The sequence below is a fragment of the Misgurnus anguillicaudatus genome, chromosome 3 (assembly GCF_027580225.2).
Source record: "Misgurnus anguillicaudatus chromosome 3, ASM2758022v2, whole genome shotgun sequence".
NCBI classification, from domain to species: Eukaryota; Metazoa; Chordata; class Actinopteri; order Cypriniformes; family Cobitidae; genus Misgurnus; species Misgurnus anguillicaudatus.
This window is the reverse complement of record NC_073339.2, coordinates 30,560,001-30,575,101: the sequence shown is the minus strand read 5'-3', so window position 1 is coordinate 30,575,101 and position 15,101 is coordinate 30,560,001. Positions and strand designations below refer to the sequence as shown.

General features: G+C 37.5%; 1 protein-coding gene across 1 annotated transcript in view; it reads left to right on the top strand.

Annotated features, from left to right (window-relative positions):
- lrba (LPS-responsive vesicle trafficking, beach and anchor containing) overlaps positions 1 to 15,101 on the top strand; it is a 399,709-nt gene that overhangs the window by 366,185 nt on the left and 18,423 nt on the right. The window contains exons 48-51 of the mRNA XM_073864338.1: positions 3,551 to 3,640; positions 10,649 to 10,826; positions 12,628 to 12,693; positions 14,836 to 14,991. Coding sequence (XP_073720439.1) covers positions 3,551 to 3,640; positions 10,649 to 10,826; positions 12,628 to 12,693; positions 14,836 to 14,991 — 490 coding nt within the window. The remainder of the gene's footprint in view (positions 1 to 3,550; positions 3,641 to 10,648; positions 10,827 to 12,627; positions 12,694 to 14,835; positions 14,992 to 15,101) is intronic.

Genomic DNA, 15,101 nt, shown 5'->3' with positions numbered 1-15,101 from the left:
GTATAATTGCGTCTGAACGTATGTAGAATCCTATGTGCACGTAGGGCGTGTGGAACGTCTCACGGCAGATTAGGGTCACTGAGGAGACTGGGCCATGTTTACTCAGACTATGATTACTTCCTGTCTTTACCCTTCCACCGCAAAAAAAGAATGTGACAGACACATAACAGTCTCTTTGAACGTGAAATAAAAAGACAAACACGCGCGCGTGCGCAAACAGTCCTTGTTCCTTCAATCGAGCAGCACTTTAAAGTCCAAAACTAATCTGACCTTTAAAATTATTACATTGAGAGGGAAACCTTTTCCCAATCTCTTCTAGGTATTCATGAGGACCCCGTTATGCAAAATAAGAAAATTTGGTCACAGCTTGTTGTACAGCTAAATTGCCTTGTCAAGGGTTAGGGTAAATCAGCTGATTCGTGGAGCATGACCGTGTGTGTTTCTGAGTGTGTGTGCATACAAACAAGGTATTTCCATCATTTAAATGTGTAGAATATAAAGAGACCTCATCAGATACGCACTAGTGCTTCTAAAGAGATTGGCCTCTCTAGCACCCATATAACCTTCTCTTCTCATTGGCTGGACGCTATGACCTGAGCATCGCTGGCTCGATCTACAGTGGCAGTAAATGTCAGAAGAGGATTTAATGAAGATGGGTCAGGTGCCTGGGCAACATGCATCAACATATTAGCTTAAACAAACCACCCCGTACTGACGTACCCGACCTTCATCCCGCGTTTGACGCCAACCCAAACACCACACTGCTGAATTGCATTAGCACTACATTAAGACAAGACACTTTGTTTTTGAAGAATATAATGATCATTTTGCTAATACTTTTGAGGTCTGTACTTTCCTTACTATTCCTCACAGCTGTGTTGGTGTGTGATGGTGATCAGACTCTCATCTACTTGTTTTGGTCGTCTTCTCTCACAAGGTTCTGTGGAACTACATAAGCGAGGCCAAGGCCTTATACAAGAAGACACTGTTGCTTCAAAGAGATCTGTCTGAAAAAAAGAGCGCATTTCATACTTAATAGGTGACGCATCGCGGTTTAGCCGAAAACTCGACTGAGAAATGAAGAATTGATGCCACACATAGTTTCAAATTTACTTTTGAGTAGAAATCAACCAATCATATAATTGAAACGGGGTGTCTTCCCTTGCATGGCCTCTTTTGAACCTTATTTCTTTCGAATGGTATTTCCAGACACAGTAGTCTGTCATCTGTGTTCTATCAATGGCTCTAATGAGATCACTAGTGGATTTACACTATATAAAGAAGAGTTTGTGTGGCGCAGTCTATTGTTACCAATGGAGTGAGCCGAATCAGATCAAAGCAAGAGAGAGGGATGAGGAAAAAACGAGAGATAAAGAGCAGAATAAGAGCTAGAAACAGATGGATAGGATTGAGGGGTGGTGCAAGCAAAAAATAGAGAGGCGAAAGATATTCAATGAAAGGGACTTGAAAAGCCTCCTCACTTCCTTGTGTTTTCACAAATCCAGCCAGAGCAATCAGACGAGAGCCGAGACGTTTCTGCCTAGCGTGGGATCAGCCTGGTTTCTCTCTTGAATCATGGAAATCCCATCTGAGATTCACACTGATCTAACGCACATCACACGCAGCTATACATGACCGCACTGCACTGTGGGATAGAGAGATACTAAGGGAGAGATAGAAAACCACATGTTTGCATATGCTATGGGAACCCTGTCCATTTTTTGTCTAGCATCTGTCTTTTTTATGGAAGAGATCTTCTGTCTCTCTCTTAAATATGCACACACTTTTCTGTGATTTTATCACTGTGAGTTATTATACCACGTCAATTCTAAACCAGAATTGTTTTGCAGGTCTCGGATATGCTTGTGGACAGTAGTGAAGACACGGTGAAAATAGAAATAATCAGTCCTTCCAGAATAAAGTTTTTTTTTTATGGAAAAACTTTAGGGATATTTATGCAATTTATGCGGGAACTTGCAAAAATTGCGGGAACTTGCAAAAATTGCGAGAACTGGCGAAAACTGCGGGAACTTGCAGCTTTTTAATGATGTTCACGTCACGTAATTACGTCTCTTAATAATGCCCCATGGCGACAGGAGACATGGCTGTGCTTGTGTGAAGTAAATGCAAAATTTTTGCACTTTCTGCTAAGATATATGTGACTTTTTGCGGGGATTATGAAATCATGCAAGTCCTGAATATTTTGCACACGGAAATCTGCAATTTATTTGGCGAAAGTGAGGCGTATTTGAAAAAATGTGGCCCCCGCATAAATATGCAGACTTTGGCTGATTATGCATTGAATCATGCGATCGCATAATCATGTTTTTCTGGAGGGACTGAATAATTCTATCCAAATAGAAATTAGAGTCCAGTCAAACTTTGTTTCCTGGATGCAGCTTTAGATTAAACTATGCCTTCATTATATTAGTTGTTTTGACAAACGTATCTTACAAAACATTACCGGTGTGCACACTAATATATTTTAAAGCTCCCGTTCTTTGATTGTGTTTACAGTGTGCAATATAACATGTGTTCATGTTTCACGTGTAAAAAAACATGGTATTTTTCACACAATTTACTTATCTGTATAGCGCTGTTTTCACTGTCCTCAAAATGGTCTGATGTCTTCCTTGTTCTATAAAGTCCCTCCTTCAGAAATACTTAACAAGTTCTGATTGTGTAGCTTGTTTATTGTGTTGTGATTCGGTAGCAGCTTAGCTTAGCAGAGCTGTTTGAGCCAAAGCTGGTGACTGACGTATTCCTGTGGGCGGGTTTTACTGACATCATTAAAGCAGGAAGTGGAGGGCTGTAGTCCAAACCGGTCGTTCGCTGTAGGCTTTGAAAAAGGAATTCTGTTTAAGAAAATATATTACCTGGCAGTGAACTTTGAGCTTTATCATTTTACAGGTATTATTTATGCTATTATAGCAACATTACACACTGACTAGGGTTTAAAAAATGGGATCAGGAAGAACGTGACCTTTAAGATATGTCAGTGCAAGCTGTTTACAGTTAAGACAGCTCAAACAAGCATTTTTGTATTGGACAAGACTAGAAACCACCCCTATAGGACATACATAACAATACATAACGTAAACAACCGTAAATGCAAGAAAAATGCTAAAATTACAGACAACTCAGATTTTAGCAAATTTTTGGCTGTGACTGTTATCATATTGTTGGCTTATGAAGTATGGTAATTACTTTTTATTTTTGTATGAGTCACATCGAGTCACAACACAAAGTCCACTGTTAAATCCTAACGCAACACCAGTTAAAAAAACTCAGACACACAGAAATATAAATCCAGTTTAAATGTAACCTTATCCCATTAGTATTATCACCACCTCTTTTTCTTTCTCTCTTTCTCTCTCTCTCTCTCTCTCTCTCTCTCTCTCTCTCTCTCTCTCTCTCTCTCTCTTTGAGTGTGTATTAGTTGATATAGTCCAGGGCAGGTTAGCCACTGTCTCAAGGTGACATTTATAGTCCAATATCTCTTCATTAGTGCCACCAAAGCTTTATAACCATCGCTCTTTTTTTCTCTCAGGCGGTGGAGTCTCAAATCAGAAGTTTCGGACAGACACCCTGCCAGCTGCTAATCGAACCCCACCCTCCACGAAGCTCTGCCATGCAGGTGGTGAGTAACACAAACACAGTCTAACCACAGACAACCAGTATGATCTGAGTCTGCTTCACAATTTCTGTACCACATACACTCAAACCAAAGTCTGTGTTATCATTTAACAATCTCATTACACAATGTCATAAATGTGGGAAAATGGAAAGTTCATGACTCAATAGCGTAGCCACAAATTTAGGATTGAGGGAATTAACTGGAATGATTCAAAATATAAAGTTAAAAATTGGTTGACCACTCTTCTGAATATTTGGTAGAATGGGTGCCATACGACTCTATTTTTCCCCTTTGATTTTAAGTTACATTTACATTTAGCAGATAGTTTTATCGACAGCGACCTACAAAGATTAAAAAACAATAAAGCGAGTTGTCATAGTGAGGCAATAATACAAGTTTTCACTATTCTGAAACAGTACCTTTTGAGAAAAGATATTTTTTAAGATAGAAGAGAAAGAAATGCAGTCATTATCAATTTGCCAAGTATTTTTGAAAACTATGAGTTTTTAAGTTGACCTAAAAAAGCTGCCATCTCTCTGATAGCTGTCTGTAAATCGTTTCAGTTGCTTCTTTCTGCTGTACTGTACCTGGCCTCCCCTTCTCCATCTCTCCTCCTATCCTCCTCTTTCAGCGAGCCTTGAGCGTGAGAATCGTTCCCAGAACTGGGAGCCCTGCGGTTGAGCTGAGAGCTCTGGGGTGATGGGGTCTTAAGTCTAAAATCTGAGAGGCTGTGGGTGATGGCCTACAAACCCCCATTAGCTCTGTGTTTCTGTGGCGATGACAGCGCCTGCTTGAGAGCTAAATGTCCAAATGCATATATGTGACCCTGCCTGTGAAAACCCACCTTAAGTTAGTTTTGTGATTAACTGTTTTCTACATAAAAGCATCCTACATAATGTAAAGAACATTCTGTGAAATTATAACATTGATAACTTATATATGGACTAAAAAGGCAGATGTCAAAGATCAGTAAGTAAAACCAAACTTTGCTCCTCATCTTATAATTAGATTAAGACTTTAGCCTGGATTTCACAGGCAGGCTCACATACACTCTAAAAATACTGGGTTATTTTCAACTTTTTAACCAAACTTTGGGTCAAATAGGGAAAACCCAGCCATTGGGTTAAAGAGCACCTATTGTCCGATTCACAATTTATATTTCCTTTGGTGTGTATTAGTGCATGTTAACGATATGGAAATAGTACATAAAGTAAACAATGACGCGAGTTATCGCCTCCAACGTAAATAGTTTTTCTTGAACTACAACAAACACACGGATTGTTTACTTCCTGGGATTGGTGATGTAAAAAAGACCGACATTATCATAATTCCTCCTGCTTTGGCCTGTAAGTTAACTCCTGTTAGCATTGCATTGTGACCGAATCTTTCAAACATGGTAAGGAGCGTCAAGTTTCCGGCTGATGTCAGAGGTATTCAGGCCAATCACAAAGTACAAATTAGCTGGCCAATCAGGGACACAGCGCTTTTCAAAACAATGAGTTTTGTACAAAATCAGTGCGTTTTAGGAAGAGAGTGAAATCTGGAGCTACAAAAATGTACGGTATGTGCTAAATAATGTGTTTTTTAATCATAAACCACGCAAACACATTGTATTATACCAAATACACAAAATAACATTGTTTTTAGCAATGAAATAGGTGCTCTATAAATTAAATAACTCCTTTTAAATTCCTTTTTGACCCAATGCTCTGGAAATTACCCAGCATTTTTTAGGGTGTAGTTAAATGCTTTATACCAAAACCTAGTGACCTCCCTACGGAGGCTTCATTTAAAAGGCTGTTTCAAAACATCCTCAATTCTTCCTCCTAAGATACTTTATTATAGCCAAATTTTAATGCATTATTGCATGTATCATTAGTGGAGAGACCAATCCCAGAATGCACGGCAACAAGTTTAGTGAGCTTGACAAGGTCAAATAAATATTTTTTATAAACTTGTATTTTATTTAATACTAAATAATTATAAAGTAGCTTAGGATAAATATTTTATCCTACAGTATGTTAGTGTGTGCTATCTATTTATATGTATGTAAGGGTATTTTACCATTAGCTTAGCAAAATATTAACATCAAACAAGTTAGGTCTTACCCATATATAGTGTCGTTTTGTATGCTGTGGTTTTGATTTGAGGTTGAATGACGTGTAAAATGCAACCTTAAAAGACAGCTCATGCACCTTAGGAACAGAACTATAAATAGAATTCAAGTCTAGAATTCAGACTTGAAATTATTCATATATGTGAAAAACTTCTTAATAATTCCACAATCCACAGCATACAGTCTAAAATCTCACTGTAAATAACTAGAAACATCAATTTTGCATCCATAGCAAAACCATGTCCGATAAAAAGGGACGAAAGTATTGAGTGGGGTTATCATCAGGAGTATCTATCCTTTTACTTGCTTTGTCAGACGAGTTCCCAGAGTCTTGAAAATATCAGTGTATTTTCACATTATGATTTCAAGGCCTATTTAAAGGTGCAATGTGTAACTTTTAGAAGATTTGCTTGACAGAAATGCAATATAATAGGCCTGATGATACATCAAATTTTCATCGTCATTGCAATATGAACTCACGCGATGAACACATCGCAACAGACAGCCTTGACTCGATGAATGAAGGGAAAACGGTAAGCGCATGTAATAAACATTTGACCTATCATGTTTAGTCCCGAAGACATGGTTTGCGTGTTCATGCTATTAGGCCAATCAGGGCCACCCCCAAGTCAGCTACGCTCAGATTGATATGTAAGGTGTCAGTTGCGACGCTGTGCCTGTTAGCAAAAACGATGGGGGAGGAAGGAGAGAAGAGTGAGGAAAATGTGTAATCAGACGAAGACCTTGTGGTGAAAAGGAACAGCACTTATCATGGAATTATTTTGGATTTAGGAGAGATGACGCCGCAAACACAGGTACTGTGGAAGTGGTGATTCACATATTGCGTCTATTCCGCGCTCAAGTTCATTATTTCAAATGTAGGCGCGCAGTATGTGCGCTCTGGAAGCGCCGCGGTGCGACACGCTCGTTTTTTCCAGGCTTTTCAAAAACATTTAAACTTTTCAGAATGACACAAGCGCAGCGTGAAGGTCATGTGACAATAACCTACGTGTCTAGCGACATGTGAATGTCCCCTAAAACATGAAAAAATAAAAAATATTTATCGCAACTCACATCGTCATCGCAACATTAGACAATGTCACCGCACATCGCAACTTTTCCTCACATCGTGCAGCCCTACAATATAATATACGTAACAATATTATCAGTGGTGTATAAAGACCTTTCATAATGAACTATTATGTTTTAATTACCTTAACATTTTTCTACAAAAGCCCTTAACGGACAAACTTTATTTACCAAGTTGTCTCTGATGATGACGTGTTTGTCCTATGGTGGCTAGCGTAGCTTCTCTATGCGTGTCAAAAGCGAGGGATGAGCCGTGGACTGAGCCATTAGGCGCAATTTGAAACCTCAGCACTAGATCCTGCTAAAATTTACACACTGCACCTTTAAATGGAAATTAAAGCGGAAATTAAAGTGTATTATATATTATATATATATATATATATATATATATATATATATATATATATATATATATATATATATATATATATATATATATATATATATATATATATATATATATATATATATATATATATATATTAGGGGTGACCCCGAATAGTCGAAGATTCGATGCATCGATAGGAGAAGCCTGATTCCACTACCAATCTCACAGTCGAATCGTCGCAGATGTGTTATGAAATGAGGATCCTTTAATTTTGGCCATATTTGGGTGCACTGTGCACAAATCTGATTTCACATATAACAGCTTTCTCCCAATATATTAATATACAGCATATTATTATAATTCTGCAAATAATATGTGAAGTATCAGCTTTCAATAAATATTTTTAAAATGCGTTAATAAATACAGCAACCCCTGTGACGGGGCTACACGTCCATAAGAGGTTTCTATGTTAATAAACCATTGCCTCTTTGTTTCTACATTTAAAAGAAAAGCTGCCAATTCTGACTATACTTTCATTCTTTTAATAATTTCTTCATTTTATTTTATTTTATTTTATTTATAAATCACTCTGGGTTATCTGATTTATCTATTTGGCTTGTGTTTTGGTGCACTTGAGGCATTTTGCACATATTTGTTCTGCACTTTGTTACTTCTGACCTTATTTTATTTAAAAAAATGTATTCATTATAAAGGTAAATTCTGATCTAATTTAAGTCTGTACATTTTGGATTGCTTTTCGTTGTATCGATGTTGCGCTATTGCGTGCGCATGCAATTTAGCCGAACGTGCTAGGTGCTCTTCGTCTCATATTTAGGAGTTCATCAAACTAAAACATTAAAAAACGGATGTTTTTGACGGGTATACGTTTTTAAAATGTATTTAAAACATTGTGGTTATCTTGTCAAAAGTTAAACTACAAAACAGGTAAGCCGTTTCTTTAAATTTCGGTGATGAAACGGAAAATATCTGCAAAATATCTGTATTTATGCCTGACACGACTGTCTTTCTTGTGATTTAATATTATTGTCGAGGTCAACTTCCGAAAAGAGATTCCTGAAATAAATAATATCATCAGTTGTTTCTGTATCTAAAGTGAATGGAGATGATCAAAGTGAAAGCATGCAAGCAGGTATTGCTGTGCTAAATATTAATGCCTAGTGTCTATAAAATCATTAATTTATGTGTTTTTATGAATTGTATATAAAGCTTAGTTTTTATAATTTGCAGTAACAATCACAAATTATTTGTCATTTCTCATTTGTCGTTTTTTTTTGGTCATGACTGCTTTGACGCGCTTAATCTCCAAATTAAATAAAAACAATGAATTAGCAGAGGTTCCCAAAGCAGGATCACCTTATATTTTATATATATGTTATATTTTTAGGTTTAGTTATCAAAATGTTTATTTTGTGTGATGTTCTGTAGATCGTGGCTTTAAAATGTTATGAGGAATAGTTAAACAAATGTTGCCTTACATTTTACCTTAAAAATATATAAATGCATCGTCAGTTTTGTTTTCATTCATCACTTGAAAGACAGTTTAGGTCACTTTATCAGAAACTTGTTGATGTGTGCTGCTTGTGAAAGAAAATAAAAGTTATTAATTTGTACCTGGTCTGACCCCCTCTCAAACCATGCACACACACATAGATGATTCGACTATCGGTCGACTATGAAAAGATTCGACAATTCTGATTCGAATATGTAAATCCTTAGTCGAGGACAGCCCTAATATATGTGTGTGTGTGTGTGTGTGTGTGTGTGTGTGTGTGCGTGCGTGCGTGCGTGCGTGCGTGCGTGCGTGCGTGCGTGTAATATGCAAAGACAACTATATAAGTAAGCAGTGAAAAGTCTGAAAAGTCTTAAATCAAGGCTAGTCAGCCTAGCCAATGGATTGGTTCGAATAATAGATTTGGTTTAGAGTGAATTTATGTATTTTTCAAACATCAGCAGAACATTAATGAAATCTGTAATCCCTGTCATCATAAATATCTTGAAAAATCATGAAAATTCATTAGTAAAAATTGTTGTTTGGTCAGACGTGTTCGCATTCTGTCATACTCGGGTATTGGCTTCCATAATCGTCTGTCTTTTTCTATCTGATATCATTATACATGATATAGGAACAATATTTGCACCTTTGTTTTTTTTTCCAAGGGATGGGACGACATATGATAATTTCTACTTTAAAAATACCACCAAATAATGAATTTTCCAGTATCTGGTTCACATGCCGTTCTCTTTATCCTCTCCCTGTCTCTGTCTATCCCTCCTCCATGTCTCTTGAAGGTTAATAAGAGTAGATCCTCGGTTTAATGGCACTCATGGGCTGAACACTACTTAAGAGGCACTAGCTGTCTGTCTAATTTACTGCAGGCACACCAATTAGCCCTGTATCTCCATACAGCGTCTTAAAATCATGCACACGGACACGCATGTCAGGATTAGATATACGACACCAGTTAGATTGGACTAAAGTTGAGATTAATGGCGATGTTGAGATCTTTCACACTGAAAGGTCTGCAAGAGATCTGCATCGGATATGTAACTAACACATACTATTGTATTTCTAAAGCACTGTTCTAAAATAAACAGTTTTCTTTAATGTGATTAATCCACGCGTTTATGAATGTCATTACAAGGCAGCGTCCAATCAGATTGCTCGTACAGAGTGACAATGCAGCTGCCCAGCTCTGATCTCCTGCCTTTACAAACATAGCCCTGCCTCAGTGAGGAAGTCAACTTGATGGTTGGATGACTTTGCCATCGAGTAATCAAACAGCTTTCTGTGTGTGTGCGTATTTAAGCTTTTTAGCTTTTCATTTGCCAACTGAAAGGCAGGAAGAAAGTTTTAAAATGAGTTTGTAATATTTTGTAGCAACTTCCAGACTTTTTCGGAATTGGTTCTGATCTGTTGTAAAACCAGTTCTTTACAGTTTATCTTCTATAGCAGTATTATAAACTGCCTTAATAAAACATTTAGAAAGGTATATTAATTGTAGTGTAGGTTTATGCGATTGGTTTAGCTGCTTTGATGTCTCTCTGTTCTCTGCACCTCATCTCCAGATTTAACTGTAGCATCAAATGTCACATCACGACTCTCTACCCATTATGCCACCAATGATTTGTTCAGCAAGTGTTTGAAACAGATTTCACGTTAAAACTCTCTTTTGTGGACGTGCTGGGTCTCCTGTTGCACATTTCCTGCAGTTTCAGTGACCATCAAGTGATGATGTCATAATGTGATGCAATATGTATCGTATGGTTGGCCAATTTTCTCCTCAATCTCTGCTTTGCAGCTTCTCTGTGCTGTTCTTTCTTTCCCTGCCTAATTTCCTCTTTTCCTACTTCTTTCCTCTTCTTTCACCCTCTCTTCCTCCCACCATCACTCTCTTTTCTCTGCATTTCCCGTCCTGCTGACGGTGGCTCATGGACTCAACAGTATCTCCTTCTGCAGACCCCACTGATGTTCACAGAGCAGATGCAGCAGGACGTCATCATGGTGCTCAAGTTCCCATCTAACTCGCCCGTCACCCATGTGGCTGCCAATACGCAACCAGGCCTCACCAATTCGGCCATCATCACGGTCACCGCCAACCGTCTCTTCGCTGTCAACAAGTGGCACGGCCTCACTAGTAAGGAAAATGTCAAACAATGAGAAGTTTGGTGATGTGCGGTTCATGTGGATTTTATTGTTGGAACAGTAATGAATTTGATGAATCATGTTGTCTGATATTGTTAGTTTACACATTTAGTTTGATTTAAAGGGACATTCCACTTTTTTTTTAAATATACTAATTTTCCGGCTCCCCTATAGTTAAACTTTTGAATTTTCCTGTTTTGGAATCCATTCGGCTGATCTCTGTGTCTGGCGATACCACTTTTAGCATAGCTTAGCACAATCCATTCTTTTTGATCAACATTTTTTGTTGATCCTGGATCAACGTTTTAATCAAAGATACCCCAAGCTACCCTTAACTCAAACCCTAACCATATTTAAACCCTCAAATTAGTGTGAAATAATAGTTTGAGGAGTATTTCTTAAAAGCCCCTAACCCAATCCTAAATCTAACATACACACTAATCCTAATCATGCAATCTGATTGGTAAATGAAAATGTTGATCCAGGACCAACAATGGTGTTGATCCGGGATCACATCTTACTTGGTGAAATCACGTTCACCATACTCGGAGCCATATCTGCCTTGAATATCTCAACTTTTAATTTTCTGTCGGTCTTAGTACGCGATGTAACTACAGAAGAGTCAAGTTTTAAATAGGAAAAATATCGAAACTCTTTGGTAATTTTTAGCGTGATGCTAATGGTCTAATCAGATTCAATGGATTATGCTAAGCTGTGCTGGGGGTGCTGGCGCCGGACCCGGAGATCGGCTGAATGGATTCCAAAACGGTAAAAATCAAATGTTTAACTCTAGGGGAGCTGGAAGATTAATATATATATATATATATATTTTTAGTGGAATGTCTCTTTAATCAAGCTAGTGTCCCTAACATCTAAATTTTTTCTTCACATATTCAGTGATCTAAATCTTAGTGGAGGTGGTTAATCAAATACTTAGGTATTGATATCTTTGCATGAATTGGATCAGATCTTGCGTTCAGCTTTTTGTCTACCTTCATTTATCAGCCTCTCTATTTTTATTTATTAAAGAGCAGTCTAATCGAAGGTAATGCTGATAGCCATTCCCTAGACAAAAAGAGGATTTTTCTCTGTTTTGCTCTCTGAAGAATACATTTGTTTCAATGAGTATGTTTACTACAAATTGCTTATGGTTGTAAAAATCAAGCTCATTATAAAAGCCCATTTTAAAACTTAAGCACCATGAAAATGAATAAACTGAGCTTGCAGGTCTGAGATCCTTAATGTAAACATCATTCTCAAACCTATTGACTCAAGATATAATAATAGTGAATATGTGAATACAATAAAGACATTTGCATGCTACACAAAATCAGAAAAGTGGCAAAAATCTATGCTGATTGGGTTATGACATTTCACTGATGAAAAAAGTCACTTACTTGACCCAACTCATGGGTTTATTAAACATTGTTGGTGTAAGATTGGGCATGAAAACATTCAGTGACAGGCTTAGTGTGGTTAGTTGAGCAGTGAGTGCACATAAAATCACTTAACTACCTCTACTGCCCTGTTGTTTTCATTAAACAATGGTAACAGCCCTACAACAAAAGACGCCAATATGTCCACGGCTCATCCAATTTTAGGTTATCGTTTGCTTCATTTCTTCTTTTGTTTGGTGTTGGCTTCAAATTATATGGAACAGATAAACAGTTTTTTTGTTGTCTTTGTTTATTGTTATTACTGTGCTTTGCTAATTCTGCACAGTGGGCACTATAAATAAACATGCTGATGGTTCGCAGTATTAAATCTATTTTTCATTCGCTCTCTCTTTGCAGGCCACCAAAGCTCTTCCGTCCAGGACCAGCAGTACCAGTTACCGGTGGAGATTGATCCTCTGATAGGTCTGTGGCTTGTCAGTCATCAGTAGAGTAATTTGTGATTGGCTGTTGTGAGTTGCGAGGGCCCAGCCCTTGGGAGGAGATGAGCGCTGTTTTTCATCCAGCCGCCATTCAGCTCGAGATCAGCATTTGCATGCAAATTGGAAAGCAATGAGCTGTGGCTTAGCCTGTACATCATCAGCTCTCTCTCTCTCACTCTCTGCTGTCAGACTGAATGAATATGAATGGTGTAATAATGTCTGATTGAAGTCGCGTGGCACACGCTGTCAGGACAATATGTCGTCCACTCATCCTTCCGACCTGTTGATGAGAAAGAGAAGAGAATGTGTGATAACATATGGATGAAACCTCTCTCTAAAATGTCCTCCTTGTTATGTTTTAACATTTTTGCATTTTATAGAAACTTTAGTCAGACTTGTGCATTTGATGTATACATTAAGAAACACTTTACAATATGGTTGCATTTGTTTAAGGAATAGTTCACCCCAAAATGAAAATTCTGTCATTATTTACTTACTCTCATGTTGTTTAAAACCTGTATAAGTTTCTTTATTCTTTAAAACACAACAGAAGATGTTTAATAAAGATGGTAAGCACACAGTTGACTGTACCCATTGACTTCCATAGTATTTTTTCTCTTACTATAGAAGTCAACTGTGTGCAAACCATCATTTATTAGAAAATCTTCTTTTGTATTCAACAGAAAAAAGAAACTCAAACAACTTTTGAGCGAGTAAATGACAGAATTTCTGTTTTGGGTGAACTATCCATTTAACATTAGTTATTGCTTTAGTTAACATTAACTAACAATGAACAATACACGTTCTACAGCATTTATTATTCTTAGTTCATGATTATTTCAGCATTTAGTAATACATTTTGTAACTGTTAACATTAGTTGATGCACAATAACGTAACATGAACACTTGTATTTGTATTAACTGACATTAGACAAGATTAGTAAATGCTGGAAAATTGTTTGCTTATTGTTGGTTACATTGTGTACTAAGACCGACGGGAAACTAAAAGTTGTGATTTTCTAGGAAGATATGGCTAGGAACTATTCTCTCAAACTGGCGTAATAATCAAGGACTTTGCTGATGTAACATGGCTGCAGCAGGCGTAGAGATATATTCGGGAGACTAGAGATATCGGCCAGACTGATAAATCATCTAACATTTCGCCATTTTTCTAATTTACGACATTTCATTTTTATTTAAATTAACGAACTTTTTCCCTGTGTGCTAAAGGTCAGATTTTCTGACCGATTTTCAGTCAAATCGTTTGGCTGGATTATATAATTTGTAATGGAAATAAACATTTCATTAATGCTGTTAGAGCCCATGTTTTGAAATGCCACTTTTTTGCTTTCTTAAACCCAAACATTTTCTTTACACCATATCAGAAACAGTAATCTCACTTCTGTCTCTGTGTGTGATCATCTTTCAAAGCTCATTTTCTTTTCTTGCTTCAAAAATGTGATGCATGTATTTACACAGGCTGCATTCCTCACAGCTCACATATTTAAACACAGTAAATTCTGCATGACTGTGCTGTTGATAATCTGTCCAGTCTTTGCAGCTACAGACGCATCACTGGTGTGTGTCATGAGTGTGTCTGAGCTGCACGCACCTGATCTCTCTCTCTTTCTCTCTCTCTTTATCTCGCTCTCTCTCGCTCGCTCACTGTTGTTAATTTACAGCATTTTACACAGATAATTTTTATTTTTTAGCATGTTAAGGCAAAGCAGCTGTTTTTAAAAACCTCTTAAGGGCAGAATCAAGTGTAAAAGCTCCTTTAATATCTTTTGCTAATATCTTCTGCTGTTTTATGTTTTATTCATTCACAAATCACACATGCTCACACACAGTATTAATGACTAATGTCATATTTTCTCGTGCTAATGGTTTAACATCTTTGTAATCTCTTAAGAGGCTGTCAGGAATTCACTTACCAGACACTGAAATAGACCTTTAGGGTCAAGGCTTTTTCTTTTTGCACCATCTACCTCCCTCTCTGCTAATGCTCTTCTGTATGTCTGTTCCTCCTTATTTATGCTTTTCTTTGTCTAAACAGTATTTATTTCTCCCTCTCTTTATCAGATTTTCTAAACAACAGTTTCATCTTTTTATTTTCTCTTCACAGCTAGTAATGTGGGCACTCACAGGAGGCAGATTTCAGATCTTTTGGATCAGAGTATCCAGGTTAACTCTCAGTGTTTCGTCATCACGGCTGACAACCGCTTCATCCTGCTTTGCGGCTTCTGGGACAAGAGCTTCCGCGTCTACTCCACTGATTCAGGTAACCACAGCGACCCCTCCACCATCCCGGTGTCCGGGGATACGCAGCCTCAACCGCAGTACACAAAAGAAAGGGTCAAAAGTCACAAATGAGCCCGCAGACTGCATTAC